The sequence below is a fragment of the Orycteropus afer genome, unplaced genomic scaffold (assembly GCF_000298275.1).
Source record: "Orycteropus afer afer isolate SDZICR_OR568_19922 unplaced genomic scaffold, OryAfe1.0 scaffold00109, whole genome shotgun sequence".
Classification (NCBI taxonomy): Eukaryota; Metazoa; Chordata; class Mammalia; order Tubulidentata; family Orycteropodidae; genus Orycteropus; species Orycteropus afer.
Window position 1 is genome coordinate 3,524,893 of NW_006921696.1, and position 17,489 is coordinate 3,542,381.

At 36.3% G+C, this 17,489-nt stretch overlaps 1 protein-coding gene across 1 annotated transcript in view; it reads right to left on the reverse strand.

The window, feature by feature from the left end:
• LEKR1 (leucine, glutamate and lysine rich 1) overlaps positions 1–17,489 on the reverse strand; it is a 332,736-nt gene that overhangs the window by 71,729 nt on the left and 243,518 nt on the right. Inside the window, exon 9 of the mRNA XM_007943551.1 lies at positions 12,546–12,639. Coding sequence (XP_007941742.1) covers positions 12,546–12,639 — 94 coding nt within the window. The remainder of the gene's footprint in view (positions 1–12,545; positions 12,640–17,489) is intronic.

The following is a 17,489-nucleotide window of genomic DNA, read 5'->3' on the forward strand; positions in this document are numbered from 1 at the left end:
TCTGAGGTGGTATCTCTACTGAAGTAGATTGCCCAATCTTCCTTCCAAGGAGTCGCTGGTGGGTTTCAACTGCCAGCCTTCTGGTTAGCAGTCAAATGCCTTAGGCACTACGCCACCAGAGGTCCCTTAGTTCTTCATAGTATCCTAATATTATCCTTTTTATTGTTTTAATTTCTGTTGATTCTGTTGAGACATTGCCCAATTTGTATCTTATTTGTGATATTTGTATTATCTCCATCTTTTCCTTTGTTAAATTTACCATTGGCTTGTCAATTTTATCAATCTTTTCAAAAAAACCAACTTCTAGTCTTATTGATTTTTTTCTATTGCCTATTTTGTGTTTTATTTATTTCTGCTCAAATCTTTTATTATTTCTTTTTTTCTGGTGATTGTAGGATTTTTTTTGCTGCTCTTTTCCTAATTGTTGTATATGTTGGATTAAGGTGTTGATTTTGCCTCTTTCTTCTTTTTTGATGTCTTCATTTTTTGCTATAAATTGGCCTCTGATCATTACTTTTGATGTGTCTGAAAGGTTTTGGTATGTTGTGTTTTCATTCTCATTTGATTCAAGGAATTTTTTAATTTCATGTTTTATTTATTCTATTACCCAGTCATTTGCAAGGAGGGTGTTATTCAGTTACTATGTGTTTGCTCTTTTTCCATTGATCTTATTGTTGATTTCTAATTTTATAGTATTGTGATCTGAGAAGAGGCTTTGTAGTATTTCAATGTTTTTAAATGTATTAAGATTTGCTTTGTGGCCTAACATATGGTCTATCCTGGAGAATGTTCCACGTACGCTGGAAAAGAATGTATATTGTACTATTGTTGGGTGAAGTGCTCTGTAGATGTTTAGAAGGTCAAGCTGGTGAATTGTATAGTTTAGCGCTTCTGTGTCTTTTCTGAGTTTCTTTCCAGTTGTTCTATCTTTGAAAGTGGTGTATTCAAGTCTCCTCCTATGATTGTAGAGTCATCTATTTGCCTTCTCAATTCTTTAAAGTCTGATTTATGTATTTTGGGGCTCTTGTATTAGATGCATAGATATTTATTATGGTTATGTCTTCTTGTTCAGTCAATCATTTAATCATTATACAATGTTCTTCCTTGTCTCTTACGGTAGTTTTTGTTGTAAAGTCAATTTGATCATATATTAATATTGCCATTCGTGCTTTTTTATGGTTGCCATTTGCTTGATATATATATATTTTTAACCTTTGCTTTTTAGTCTATTTGTGTCTTTGTCTCTAAGGTGTGTCTCTTGTAGACAGTATATTGATGGGTTATGTTTTCTTATCCAGGTCTGCAACTCTCCATCTCTTGATTGGTCCATTTAATCCACTGACATTCAGTGTAATTATCAACAAGTATGAATTTGTTATGTCATTTTGTTATGTGTTTTTTTGTGGTGTTCCTGGTTTCTTTGTTCCATATACTTTTCTGTGCTGAGCTCATTTTGTTCATGAATTGTGTTATCATTTCCTTCATTCCTATTGTTTCAGTATTTTGCTAGATATTTGTGCTTGTCCTGTTTTTTATTGTGATGTGAAGGTTTATTAATTTTCTTTGAAGTTAGCCTGTGATTTGTCATTTTTTCCCCAAGTTTAGAACAGTCTGTTTTATCTTTCAATTCTCTTGACTTCCTCACCATTTAGAAGGTCTGTAACTACATAATTTTTTCCCTCTTTTTGGTCTGTAGTCGTCCTCATTTGCCAATTAATGTCTCTGGTTCCCTGTTTACAATCTTGTAGGCTTATTTATTTTGGATAATTCCACAAATTGGTTGGTTCCTGAGTTATGTCATCATGTGTGTTAATGGTCAATTGTTGTTTGCTGTTGTTGCTTCTCAGTCCAAAGGACTCTCTTTAGCATCTCTTGTAAGGTTGGTCTGATTTTAACAAATTCCTTTAATTTCTGCTTATCTGGAAATGTCTTAATTTCACTATCATACTTGAGGGACAATTTTGCCAGGTATATAATTCTTGGTTGGAAATTTTTTTCTTTCAGGGCTTTATATACACCATCCCATTGCCCGCTCACATACATGGTTTCTGCTGAGAAATCAAAGCTTAGTCTTATTGGTTGCCCTTTGTAGGTAACTTTTTGTTTTTCCCACGCTGCTTTCAGGATTTTGTGTCTTTGGTTTTGGTGAGTTTGATGATGATATGTCTTGGTGATTTTCTTTTGGGGTCTATCCTGTTTGGGGTTTCTTGGTCTTCTTGAATGGATATATTCATGTCTTTCATCATATCAGGGAAGTTCTCTTCCAACAAATCTTTGACAATTTTCTCTGTGGTTTTATTTGTCTCTTCCTATTCTATAACTCTAATTACATGGAGGTTACTCCTTTTGATGGTATCCCACATGAATCATAGGCTTTCTTCATTTTTGTTTTGATCTTTGTTTCTGATTGATCCCTTTCCTAAGAAGTATTGAGGTATTTGTCTTCAATCTCACTAATTCTGTCTTCTGTTGATTCAATTCTACTCCTTTGCCTGTTCAATGTTATCTATTTCTGAGAATTTTGTATTAATCTTCTGGATTTCTATCTGTAGATTTTGTATCATTTCTCATTTTTCATTTATTTTGTCATTTTGTTCTCATATTGTCTTCACAAATTGTTCTAGGGTTTTCTCTGTGTTTTCCTCAATTTTGCTAGTATTTTCCTTGATCTGTCTCTCAATCCAATGAAAGTACCTAAATATAATTCTTTTGAATTCCTTATCAGGGAGTTCCAATGTGCTTCTTCCTCAGGGATATGTGCTGGGTCTGAATCCTGGTCCCTGGTTTCTACTGCTTTATCTTGCTTCTTTGGTGGACTGTGATGGTCTGTTATCTCCAAGACATTGTGACTTTGTTATATTTAGGATTATCTTCTGTATCTGTGTCAACTGGTTTTTGTTTTCTTGTTGAAGAGGGTGTGTGTAGCTTGTCTGCCTATCCTGCCATCTTCTTTCTTTACTTCTCAATGGGAAGAATATACAGTAATTATTATTCTCATTGCATAGATTAAGAAACAGGTTCAGAGTACTTAAGTAGCTTCACCAAGATCAAAAACTACTATGAGGGGGAAAGGTTGTGCACACAAAGATGTTTCTGATGGAGTACATAGCTCTGTGTGTTTAGTTATTCCATGTAACCTGTTTTTCCACATGTCTACGCAGCATAGTCCTTAAGGGCCTGGACTTGATATTTTCGTTTCTAATATTTGGAAAATTTCCAGAGATCTTTCTGTTAATGATTATAATTTAATTTAATTGTAGTTAGAGAAAATACTTTCTATGAATTGAATTCTTTCATATTTATTGAGATTTATTTATGGCCCTGAATATGGTCTATTTTGGTGAACATTCCATATGCAGAATGTGTATTCTGCAGTTGTTGAGTGGAGAGTTCCATAAATATCAATAGGTCAAGTTTGCTAATAGTGTTGTTCAAGTATTCTATATCTGGCTGTTTTATATCAATTATTGAGAAAGGGCTATTGACATATTCAAATCTAATTATAAATTTTTTCTATTCCTTCTTACAGTTCTATCTTTACTTTTTCTTATTATTTTTTAAATTTTTATTGTGATTTAGGTTCTTCATTTATTTTCATGTTCTGTTATTAGGCATGCAAATGCTTAGGACTGTTATGTCCTCCTGGTGAATTGACCCCTTTATCATTATGAAATGACCTTCTTTATCCCTGATAATATTTTGATTTATTTGTTCCGAAATCTACTCTGCCTGGTAGTAGTTTAGTTACTACAGCTCTATTCTGGTTAGTGTTAGCAGGTATATCTTTTTGTGTCATTTTATCTTTAACCTATTTGTGTCTTTACATTAAAATGCATTTCTTGTAGGTAGTACATTGCACGGTCCTGTATTCTTAACCAATACAACAATGTATGTCTTTTAATGGAGATGTTTAGCCCAGATCTTGGTAAATCATGGTCCATAGCTAAATTCAGCCACACTCATTCATTTATATATTGCCTATGGTTGCTTTTATGCTGCAACAGCAGAGTTGAGTGGTTTACACAGAGACTCTGACCATAAAGCTAAAAAGTTTAAGTGGCTCTATAGAAAAAGTTTGCTGATCCCTGGTTTACACAGTTTACATTTAATGTGATTATTGATAGGATTAGCTTTAAATCTACTATCTTCTTATGTGTTTTATATTTTTCCTATTTTTTTTCTAATCAATCCTTTCTCTTCTTTTGGATTGAGTATTTTTCTTTTGTGAGTATTTTTAATTCAACTTTTATCTTCTTTTCTATAACTCTTTGCTTTCCTATTTTGGGGGTTCCTTTAGGGTTTACAGAATACATCTTTGACTCAATATAGTTTACCTGCTACTGAGATAGCATTTTTCATATACTGTAAAAGCAGACCAAGAAGCTAGCCGGGGGTGGCGGCTGTGCAGTTCAGAGCAGCTTGAGGGAGGAAACAGAGCAGGAAGTGGGGTGGGTGGCAGTTTGGAGCAGCTGAAGGAGACCAAGAAGTGAGCAGAGTGGTTTGAACAGCTGAGGGAGACCAGGAAGTGAGCAGAGTGGTTTGAACAGCTGAGGGAGACCAGGAAGTGAGCAGAGTGGGTTGGAACAAATAAGAGAGACAAACTTGCCTGTCAGTTTGTTCTACTGTGTTGGCTTGCATGTAGCTTTGAGGCTGAAGGCTATGCCACTGTTGCTTCACATGCCAGCAGGGTTACCCATGGGGAACAGGTTTCAGCAAAGCTTCCAGATTAAGACAGACTTAGAAGAAGGAAGAGGTCATCCACTTACCAAAGGATTGTGGCCAGTGAAAACTTTACAAATAACAGTGACTCACTGTCTGATATATTACTGTAAAACTTTATGAATAGCCTGTAACATTGTCCAATATAGTACCAGAAGATGAGCGCCTCAGGTTGGAGGGCTCTCAAGATACAAATGGGGAAGAGCTGCCTCTTCAGAGTAGAGCTGGCCTTAATGAAGTGGATAGAGTAAAGCTTTAAGGACCTCCATCTGCTGATGTGGCATGTCTCAAGATGAGAAGAAACAGCTGCAAACATAATAATCAGAACATGGAATGTACAAACTATGAATCTAGGAAAGTTGGAAGTTGTCAAAAATGAAATGGAACACATGAAGATCAATATCCTAGGCATCAGTGAGCTGAAATGGACTGGTTTGGGCCATTCTGAATCAGACAACCATATGATCTACTGTTTCAGGAATGACAAATTGAAGAGGAATAGCATGGCATTCATCATCACAAAGAATGTTTTAAGATCTGTCCTGAAGTACAATGCTGTCAGTGATAGGATAATACCCATACTCCTACAAGGAAGACCAATTAATACTACTATTCAAATTTACATACCAACTACTAAAGCCAAAGATGAAGAAATTGAAGATTTTTACCAACTTCTGCAGTCTGATATTGACTAAACACACAATCAAGATGTACTGATTATCACTGGTGATTGAAATGCAAAAGTTGGTAACAAAGAAGAATCACTGGTAGTTGGGAAATACAGCCTTGGTGACAGAAATAACACGGGAGCTCACATGATAGAATTTTGCAAGACCAACGACTTATTCATTGCAAATAACTTTTTCAACAACACAAATGATGGCTATACATGTAGACTTTGCCAGATAGAGTACACAGGAATCAGACTGACTACATCTGTGGCAAGAGGCAATGGAGAAACTCAATATCTTCAGCCAAAACAAGGCCAGGAGCTGATTGTGGAACAGACCATTGCTCCTAAGCAAGTTCAAGTTGAAGTTGAAGACAATTAAAACAAGTCCACCAGAGCCAAAATATGACCTTGATTATATCTCTCCTGAATTTAGAGACCATCTAAAGAATAGATTTGATACATTGAACACCATTGACCAAAAACCAGTGGAACTGTGGGATGACATCAAGAACATCATCCATAAGGAAAGCAAAAGGTCATTAAAAAGACAAGAAAGGAAGAAAAGACCAAAATGGATGTCAGAATAGACTCTGAAACTTGCCCTTGAGCAGAGAGTAGCTAAAGAAAATGGAAGAAATGACAAGATAAAAGAGCTGAACAGAAGATTTCAAAGAGCATCTCGAGAAGACAAAGTAAAGTTATAATGAGATGTGCAAAGACATGGAGTTGGGAAGCCAAAAGGGAAGAACATGCTCAAGCTGAAAGAACTGAAGGGAAATTTAAGCCTCGAGTTACAATATTGAAAGTTTCTATAGGCAATATATTGAATGATGCAGGAAACATCAAAAGAAGATGGAAGGAATTCACAGTCACTGTACCAAAAAGAATTGGTTGATCTTCATCCATTTCAGGAGGTGGCATATGATCAAGAACCAATAGTATTGAAGGAAGAAGTTGAAGCTGCTGAAGAAATTGGCAAAAAACAAGGCTCCAGGAATTGACAGAATATCCATTGAGATCTTTCAACAAATGGATGCTATGCTGAAGGCACTCACTTGGCTATACCAAGAGATTTGGAAGACAGCTACCTGGCCACCTGACTAGAAGAGATCCATATTTGTACCCATTCCAAAGAAAGGTGATCCTATGGATTGTGGAAATTATCAAACAATATCATTAATATCACATGCAAGTAAAATCTTACTGAAGATAATTCAAAAACAGTTGCAGCAGTATATTGACAGAGAACTTCCAAAAATGCAATCTGGGTTCAGAAGAGGATGTGGAACGAGGGATATTATTGCTGACATCAGATGAATCCTGGCTGAAAACAAAGAATACCAGAAAGATGTGTTATTTCACCCTTTTTTGAAAGGTATTTTCAGTTAGTATAGAATTCTAGGTCAATAGTTTTTTCAGTATTTGTCCTACACTCCCCCACCTTCAATACTTTTAATTCCACTATATGCTTGTACTGTTATCTTAATCTTTGTTCTTTTATACATAGCATGCCTTTTTTTCCCTGCTCTGGCTGTTTTTAGGATTTTCATTTTATCACTGGTTTTGAGCAGTTTGATTATAATGTGTGTGGCTGGTTTCATTCACTTGTGATTCATTGATCTTCTCGAGTATATTGGCTCACAGTTCCCATCAAATTTGAAAATTTTCAACTATTATTTCTTCAAATATTTTTCTGTCTCCTCTTCTGTACTTCAATGGATTCCAATTACAAATACATTTTGTTGTTGTTAGTTGTTGCTGTTTCAATTCCAACTCATGGTGACCCCCATGTGTGCAGAGTAGAAGTACCCCATTGAATTTTCAAGGTTGTGATCTTTCAGAAACAGATCACCAGGTCTGTCTTTCAAGGTGCTTCTGGGTGGGACTGAACTTCCAACCTTTCAGCTAGCAATCCAACACTTAACCTTTTGCACCACTCAGCCACCTACACATACATTAGGTCATTTGAAGTTGTCCAACAGATTACAATTTTCTGTTTTTATTTGTTTTGTAGTCTCTTTTCTCTCATTTAATTTGTACAGGTTCTAGTAAAATGTCTTCAAGTTCACTCAGCTTTCCTTTGAAATGTTGACTATGCCATAGTGTGTTCTTAATCTTAGACATTGTAGTTTTCATCCACAGAAATTTAATTTGGATTTTGAAAATATCTCCCATGTCCTACTTAACATGGTCAACCTTTCCTCTAGCTTTCCGACTAAAGGAAGAGTTATCATAGCTGTTTTTAATGTCCTTGTCTGCTAATGCAAACATTTGTGTCAATTCTGGGCCATTTTTTATTCACTGGTTTTTCTTCTCATTATAGGACCTATTTTCCTTTTTCTTTGCATATACTAAAAGGGCAAGGAGGCCACATGTTCTGACCTTCTCTGACTGCACAAGAGGAAGACAGAATCACAATTAGTAGCCCAAGGCCCATTCCTGTGGGGCCAGACATGCTGCCTCCCTCCAGCCCTTTCACCAACCCTGACAGCAACCGTTCCTTCCGCAGCACTCACTACCTTTCTTCTGGGTTCAATAATTCACTGCAGTGGCCACACAGAACTCACAGATTTTGGGGTTTATTAGGGAAGCACCAGGCTATAGTTCTAGTTCAGGAAAAATGCTCAGTCCTTCTCCCAGCCCACCATCTCTCAGCCAACAGTCTCTCCCAGTCTCTCTCCCAGCAGTGCGTGTCCCTTGGTGTCTCTCTCAGCAATGCTTGTCTCTTGTGTCTCTCTCCCAGCAGCGTGTGTCTCTCAGGAGCACGTCCTTCCTCAGTCAGCAGTCAGAGAGACTTCTTCTGCCTCTAGGAGGCCTTTTATTGAGCCCAGCAGAGTGGCCAAACCAACCAATCATAACATCAGAATTCTAAGCACCTGAGAGAGAGCGGGAACCTCCTAGAACATTGTTTTGTGCCACTCCCAACAGAAATACCTCAGGTGGACAACTTTAGCAATCAGCAGCTCCTCAGTTGCTCACAGCAAATTCCACCACGGAGTTTATAAGGACTTATGGGTAGAAAAGCCACACTAAGTAATTTACTACAGTGCAGCATACATGAGAATTTTTGACTGGATGCCAGGCATTGTGAATTTCATCTTGTTAGTGCTAGATATTTTTGTACTCTTAAGAATATTCTAGAACTCTGTTCTGGGGTGCAGTTTAGTTTCTTGCAATCAGTTTGATTCTTTTAGGTCTACCTATTAAAATATCTTAGGCTGGACTAGATCAACATTTTGTCCAGGGTTAATTATTCCTTACCACTGATAAAAGAACCTTCTGAGTGCTCAACCCAATGCCCTGTGAATTATGATGTTTTCTAGTCAGCTGGTAGGAAAAGGGTTATTCCTGGACTTGTGTGAGTTTTGAGTACTGTTTTCTCTAATCCTTTCAGTTAGTTCTTTCCCTAGTTTTGGGTCGTTCCCCCAACACATACGTGCTGATCAGACACATACTCAAGGAGTCTCTCTGTCTCCAGAGTTCTCTCTCTTTGCAGCTCTCTCCTCTCACTGGCACACTACACTACAAACTCTAGCCACTTATATCTTCCTGGACTCTCATCAATGTCTCCTCAATGTAGGGAATCTGCCAAGTACCACTTGAACCATGGTCTGGAATTTCCTTCAAGGCATTATCTTGGAGCAATCATAGGACTCACCTTATTTATTTCCTGTTACCAAGAATCACTGTTCTTTGTTGCTTGATATAAAATATCTTGAAACCATTGTTTCATATCTTCTCTCTAGTGTTTTAGGTGTTTTCATGTGGGAGTGTTAATCTGATCACTGTTACTCTACAGTTTGGCTCGATGCCCAAGCTTTGGACTTTGTATTTAGATACATAGACATTAATTCTCCACTCTGTCATTTCTTGGCTATATGACGTTAGGCAAACTGTCTGACTTCTCTGATCTTTTTTTTTTCCCATGTGAAAAATGGGAATAATAATGTCACAGTGATTAAAATTACAGTTTCCATAACTGTAACACAAGGTGTGGCATATAGTAAATCCTCTAGTCATGACGTTATGTTTATTACCTACATTATGGAGTTAGATGATTTTTGTAGGCTATTGTGTTTAACTGACAATTGATATTTGCAAATGGGAACTTAAACTCTGTCAAATTTTATATTTTATAGTTGTTCTTTTAAATCTCATTAATAGTGCACTGAAATACATCAGAAATTATTACACCATTGGCTCTTCCATTTTGAAAAAAAGAATTTAAGACTTTTGTTTGTCTTCCTTCAACTACGGAATTGGCTATTTCCTGAAGTAAACTATCCCTTTCCACATTTCCACTATAAATCCAATTGCTTCAATCAGATAGTAAGGTTTTATTTATTTTAGTTATTGGTTTTTAAAAGCTCCATGTACTATTTAAAATGAGGTTAATAGAGCAATTCTAAAATGTTTTTAAATGTGATATTTTGGTAATAGCTATCTTAGAATTTGTTTATTGAACCAAAAAAATGATAGGCCAATCAATATGTGAGTTGATTATGTAAGTGGTGTGGCTATAAGAGAGTTTAATTACAAAGTTTGAACCGAATACTAAGAACAATATGCATTTGGAATACATTTTAAAGGTTCAGCATGGACATTAATTTACTTTCTTCACATCAAAGCAACACATGAAATAAACAAAAATCCATGACAATTAGTAAATACACAGTTACTCAAAAGTATACCATCCTTGTTGCATAGCAACTGTTGATTCTATTATGTGCCTTTTACATACTCTAAAATAATTAAGCACAGGCACAAATTGCTATCTATTTTTTTAATGTTGAAAGCATTTAAGTTGTGAAATTTACTCTAATATGTGTATTATATATTTGTAAAGAGAATATTTCATTCCTACGCAAAGGCACAGTGACCCAAGAAAGAGATGACAATGTCATATTAGCGATTCTCATTTCTCATGAGAGGACTTTTAGGGAACTTTTAATTCATAGTCTCAACAGCTAACACAGCCAAGACATAATTATCATTCCTTGGCTTTATTTGTCTGGATCCTGGTTTACTGCTAAGCTAAATTATAACATTTATTAATAAGAAATCATTTCTTATCAGTTTAATGAAATGTCCTATACTATAGAAAATTATACATCCAAAAATACATCTGTGATATTATTTATTAGAAAAATATCATGATCTTAGAACTTGATGATTCTTACATAGGTTTATTTTCACTATAAAATTAGCTTCACAGCACAAAGCAAAAGCATAGTACTTTCATATGGTCAGATTAACACTAACTTGCTCTCCTCACTCACGGCAGCACCTCAGGACCAGCATACAGTGAACAGAGGAACTAGAGTGGCTCCCAAACACAGACCTTTTCTCCAGTCGAGTGTATATGAAAACCCTAGTGGCATGTGAATGCAAAGATGGGGAACTTCTATACAACAAAGACAGGAAAAGTCGCTCAATCTAAGAGAAGGCACTCAATAGGAGTTGGAGGGAAGAGAAGGATTCATCAATTTTTGTCCACATTAATTCCATTAGTGAATTTTCTGAGTCACAAGATGGGGATTTCACAGCATCTCTGATACACATTGCCAAACTGTTCTCCAAAAGGTTGCTTCAATTTGCAGTCCCTTAAAGAGTAAGTATGAGAAAGAGACTTCCTCACTTTACCACAAAGCAAAAACCACTCTATCAACTGGATGCTTAAAAACAATAATCTCTCATTGTTTTCTTTTCTTTCTTTCTTTTTCTTTTGATTACTAGTTAGGGTTAACAATCCACCTCTTTTTGAATTTTTAAACATAAATTGTTAAGGACAGGAGAAATGAGTAAGAGCAGACCAGTCAATTAAGAACACAGATTGAGGCTAGTAAATTTAGAAAGAATTAAAGGAAGTGAGGGCCTTAGAGAAAAAGGAAAGGAAATAGTCTGTGCTATAAAACAGAAGAATGAGATATTTATGGTAACTTTAGTTCATATTCTCAAATTTTAGTTTTTGTCTACATGGTACTTTTATTATAATGACCATTTTTGTCACAGCCCAAATGTGAGTCCTGAGGAACAAAGGAAGGAGAATTAATAGTGGGCTAGCAGTGGCTAAGAATGGCTGTTTGAAGTCTGGAAATGAAATTGACAAATTTAGCCTTGACCTGAGCCAGCAAAAATACCTAAAGGGTTTCAATACAGTGGATGGAAGAGTGGGGTGTTTCGGGTAGAGATGTCAGTTTAAAGGTGTCCTAAATTTGTTGGACAAACTAAGTCTCCAAAGAGAAGAATTTTTTAATAACCACACAGGTTATCAGGACTTCAGTGAAGCAATCTGCCTTTCAGTGGATAGGTCCTGTTCTACAGGCATATTTAACACATAATCATAAAACTAAGACAGAAGGCTGATGTTAGGAATAGATATAAGCTGGAGCAGAGAAAGGGTTAGAGGAGGCTTTGGCTCAGTGTGCAGGATAGGACCTAGGGATTGGGCTAGAAGTACCAGAAGTTTATGGCAGGAGATGGTGGCCATCACTACAATGACTATAGCTATGCGTGGTCTGGGAAAGTAGGGACTAACAAATTTTTAAAATATTGCCTGCTTTATTGTTTTAAAATTATGAAAGTGCTATTCATCATGGAACTCTTGAAAAATATAGAAAAGCTCAAAGACAAAAATCATTGGACTTTTGCATACTTTGAATGAATATTTTCTTTGTAAATAATAATCAGGAAGCTATTATTCACTTTTACTTTGCTAGAATAAATATGTCAAATGTTCGTAACTAAACAATTTTTAGTCATTTTCTATTTTCTTCTATTATCTTCTTAAAAGCAGAGAAGTTGTGAGAGTTAATATTTCCCGCTTTTAAGAACATGGTCAAATGCATACCCTGTCACTTATGAGACAAAATTAAATCCTTAGAAGTAAAAATTATGCTTTTGCATGAAAATTAAGGGCTATTTTAATCTTAACAAGATTTCAAATTCTATTTTGATCTTTTCTTTCCCATGATGTTGTCTAACATTTTGGAAAAGACTTGTATCATAAACATGTTTGGTGTAAGAATTCCAGAAGGAACCAAAAGAGTGCACAAAAGCAAAGACATCTAGCTGAGATACAGTCTGCTAGTAGATGGATAGAATTAAAGAAAGCAAAGAAAACACATGCTGGTGAGAGCCACATTATCGTTACCTTCTCTCTCCAGTTATCATCACTCAGCAGCTTCTGTCTAAGGGTTTCCTGCAATTGCTCAATGCTTTTCTGGTGTGAAATCAGCATCAGCTCTCTGAAAGTCATAAACCCAACAAATGAGTCAAGACTCACTCCTAACATTCTTCTTAGTTGCAGTTAATAACTCAGAGAATATTCGTTCATAACTTACGTTTGTTTTCTGTAGCAATGCATACACTGCTACCAGATACCAGATTAAAAGGTAACAAAAATGTACAAACACTGCAGAGAAGGTAAGTATGTGCTCAGACTAAATTTTTATTTAACAAGTTATAGATTATCATTTTTGCATAAAATAGTAACAACACATCTGGATTCATTTATAGAATTAAGCATGGTTCCAAATGTTAGTAATTAATTCTAACAGACAATATTTTGTTTCTTAAGAAAGGAAAATATGTTAGGATATGCCATATAATCAAAAAATGTCAGGAGATCCTGCTGGATTTTTCTTTCACTTATCTCAAATATTAATAGGAACAAATCTCATTAAGTAGAGGGTAAATGTCAGGGATACGATATAAAAAGCAAAAACCAAGTCCGCTTCCATCTAGTCAGTTCTGACTCATAGCAACCCTATAGGACAGAGTAGAACTGCCTCATAGGGTATCTAAGGCTGTGAATCTTTATGGAAGCAGACCACCACATCTTTCTCCCACAGAGGAAGTGGTGCATTCAAACTGCTTACCTTTTGGTTAGCAGCTGAATACTCTGTACCAACAGAGTTTCTGGGATACGATACAGTACAAAACATACTAGAAATCAAAAAATGTAAAAAAATACTTTAACATTTTGATCCACTTAAAGGATCTTGAATCTCAGCCTGTGAATCTCTGAGTGAAATAAGTTTGGGAAATTCATGAGAAAATTTCATAGCAACACAATAAATTAAGGCTTTGAATATCACTAAGAGCTAAGAGGAAACATAAACTCTATACTATCTTAAAACTTTCAGTAAATCCAAATTTACTCCAAACCATAAGTTATATCAAAACAAAAACTGATGTGAAAGCAAGTATCCTCAAAATAAGTAGAACATTGAAGACAGCTCTGACTTTGAAGGTACTTTCCATATCTGGTCAACTTGAGCTTTAAATTTCACAGCTAGGAAGAGCATCCAAACCAAACCAAACTCGACTCATAGCGAGCCCTCCTCGGGTTTCCGAGGCAGTATCTCTATGGAAGTAGATTGCCCAGTCTTCCTTCCAAAGAGTGGTTGGTGGGCTTGAACCACCAGCCTTCTGGTTAGCAGTCAAATGCCTTTGGTACTATGCCACCAAGAGCCAGGAAACTCACCTCCATAATGTTGGACTACAAAGAGTGACACTGAATATGTGTGTGAAATACAAATAACAACATCTCCTTTCAGGAGACAAAAAATGAAATTACCTGCTTTGAACTGTGGTGCTAAGCAGAGGGAAAAATAATCTCCCACAAGAAAATATAAACACAAACTGCCCTCATGCAAGTTTATATCTTCAATTCACACTGCCCGGATATGGCCATAGATGTCTAAACATGGTAAAATTTCAACAGTACCCACTAAAACAATAGATACAGAATATTCCATTAGAGAAATAAATATATAACTTGAGGATTTTATGTGAATGACCTCCCTATAGGAGCACCACCAGTGTCAAACAGACAAATAATTCAGTAAACACATAAAAGATTTAAATAATGCAAACAATAAGATTGACTTAAGGTACATATATAGAATGTTGTATCCAATTTGTGTTAAATACATAATTATTGTACAACTCACATGAAACTGACCACATACTATGCCAGAAACAAACTTCAGTAAATTTCAAACAACTGCTATTACTATAAGCTTGTCCAATATGGTAGCCATCAACCACATGTGACTAGTGAGCACTTAAAGTCATCTAGTGGGAACTGAGATGTGCTGGAGTGTAAAATAAACAATGAATTTTAAAAATAGCACAAAATATAAAATATCTGTGATAATTTTAAGATTATTAAATAGGAATAGGATGAGATTGGGGAGAAGTACAAAGGGACTTCAATGGTAAAGTTCAAAGTGGTTGATACATGTGTTCATTGTATTGGAATTGTTCATACTTCATTATTGTTGTTAGTTTCCATGAAGTTGGCTCCAACTCATGGCAACCCTATGTACAACAGAACAAAATGTTGCCCAGTTCTGCATTGGCGGCTTGAGTTCATTGTTGTAAGCACTGTGCACCTTTAGCTTTCCAATCTAGGGGATTCATCTTCCAGCACTCTATCAGACGATATTCTGTTTTGACCCATAGGTTTTCATTGACTAATTTTAAGAAGTAGATCACCAGCCATTTCTTCCTAATCTATCTTAGTTGATTGCTTCATTGAACCCTGCCAGCCACGAGTAGTCTGGTATTTGAAATACTGGTGGCATAGCTTCCAGCATCATAGCAACCCATAAGCCGTCATAGCACAACAAATTGACAGATGTGTGGTGGGTTTGTACTTTACTCTTTATACTTTGCACTTATAGAAACCATCTATGTATCTGCTTAATATTTATAAAAACAATAAACTCTGAGCACAGAATAGAATGGTATGTGGAAGAATTAGAATTAAAGGTAAAGACTAGTGTGAAGGAATAGGGAAGTGAGCAGCAAATCCCTTTTCTGAGTGGTGGGCAGCATCACAGGCCCTGGAAATACAGAAGTGAATTAGGAAGACAGAGATCCTGTCCAAATGGTGCTCAAAATCCAACAAATGGAAAATAAATACTCATCTTTTATAGTCTGAGGCAGACCCAGTAGGTTCTTGAATGCTTTGTACAACAGTCTCTAGGTTAGGGAAAAACCAATGAGACAGAAGAAACACAGGAGGAGGGAGCAAAAGTGGACTTACATTGTAAGCTTCATTTGTAACTTTCTCAGCAATCCTGCCTCTTTCCCAGTCTCATCTTCCTCTGTCAATTAAACATTGGTGTTTCTCAGCACTTCACTCTGGGACCTCTCTCCCACTGTACTCTTTCTCTAGGTGGTCTTACCCACTCCTACGGTTAAATGCTGACAACTTCCAAATTTTATCTCTAGTTCAGATCTGTTGTCCAAACACCTGACTCTGCCTGACACCTCCACTTTTACATTTCAGAAACATATCAATTCAATGTTTGTAATCTCAGTGGTTTATAATATCAAAGCTTCAAGGAGTGACTCTTACTTGGACTCTTATTTGGATTTCTTTTAAAGCTTCTGCTCAAAGTTAGTACATGTAACTCCTTTCAGATTTTAGTGGCAAGAACAAGTCAAACCGCCAAGTCTGATTTTACTCAGGGGTAGACAGTATATTCTTCCCACTGGGGAGATGCACTGTAAGTCACTAGGCACCAGGTGGAGTCCATTGCAACTCTGAAATCCCCCTGGAAGCCATTGTGAGGATTCCTATCCTGGAGATAGGGAACATCCTTTGCTTAGACTGGTTCTTCCTCCTGGAAATATTTTTTCAGTCCCTTTTCTCTATATTTCCTGGATTTCCTCCTAGAGATGTACTTCTGTTTCTATTATCCAGCTTGGACTCATGAGAAGAGGGCATTAGACATTTTGCCCTGTTTGAGTCAAGCAGCTTTTTCAACTTGCTTCCTGTCCATAAAAGATGGTGGTGGCAGAAGGGAATGGAAAGGGTGCCTTGATTTTTAAAAACAGAGGAGCCCTGATGGTGGAGTGTTTAAAAAACTCAGCTGCTAAGCAAAAGGTCAGCAGTTTGAACCCACCAGCTGCTTTGCAGAAGAAAGCTGTGGCAGTCTGCTTCTGTAAAAATTAAGATTACAGCCTTGGAAACCCAATGGGGAAGTCCTACTTTGTCCTGTAGGGTCTGACCATGAGTCAGAGTCAGCTTGATGGCCGTGGGTAATTGACAAATTGCATTTTTAAAATATACAACTGGGTGAGTTTTAACATACACATATACCCGTGAAACCATCTTAAGACACTGTTAAAGAAAGAAACAATCTTGTTTTGAAAGAAATTATAAAGGACCATTATTGATTATAGTGAACATTTTTGCTAGAAATCTACAGGAATTATGTGAAATGAAATATTGTTAGAGACATATTCCATCATTTTCCCTGTTACAAAAAGCAGAAATATACAGCCATTTTTGAGCATCAAATATCTGACATCCTCTTCAGAACCAATTCTTAGATCTGTTAGGTTTTAGAATTATAGAAGACAAAAAGATTTAGGTCTTAAATTGGGATTTTACTAAGAATCTAATAAGAAGATTACCACTAGGATCATGGAGTTTTGAACTTTATTCCCAGCACTGATTTTTGGTAAGTCAGAAGCTCTCTAAGCTTGAAAGAAATAATAAGGGAACCTCCCAGTTTTAAACTTGATTGGAATTAAATTCATTCCCATCCATCCACCCATCTATCTAGTATATATTTATCGAGTTCTTACTATGTGTCAGGCACTGTTTTAGTCTCTGGAGAAACAGTGGTTTAAGAAAAACAAAACAAGCAGACATGTTTTTTTCTTGACATTCCTTATGAATAAGATAATGCAACTCCCTCATTTTAGATGAAAGGAAGACCTTGAATGGTAAATGACTATCTGAGGTGAAATGATTCATAAGTGGCAAAGCTGGCTCAAGCTTATGTCAGCTCAAGGCTCTCTCTAGTGTGTCATGCTGCCTTTTCCTATCTGAGGGAGGTGTGGCTACCTGAGGCATTTTACCCTGTAATTTCACCAGATATTAATAATGTTTTTGGAGTTGGCAAAATAGGTAAATTAGCTTCTACTCACAATTAAGAATATTTGCTTAACTTTTTTTAACTTCTAAATTCTTAGACCAAAAAGAAAATAATCTAATCATATATATATATGTATATATATATATGGGAGCTCTGGTAGCATAGTGGCTAAGACACTTGCCTGCTAACCAGAC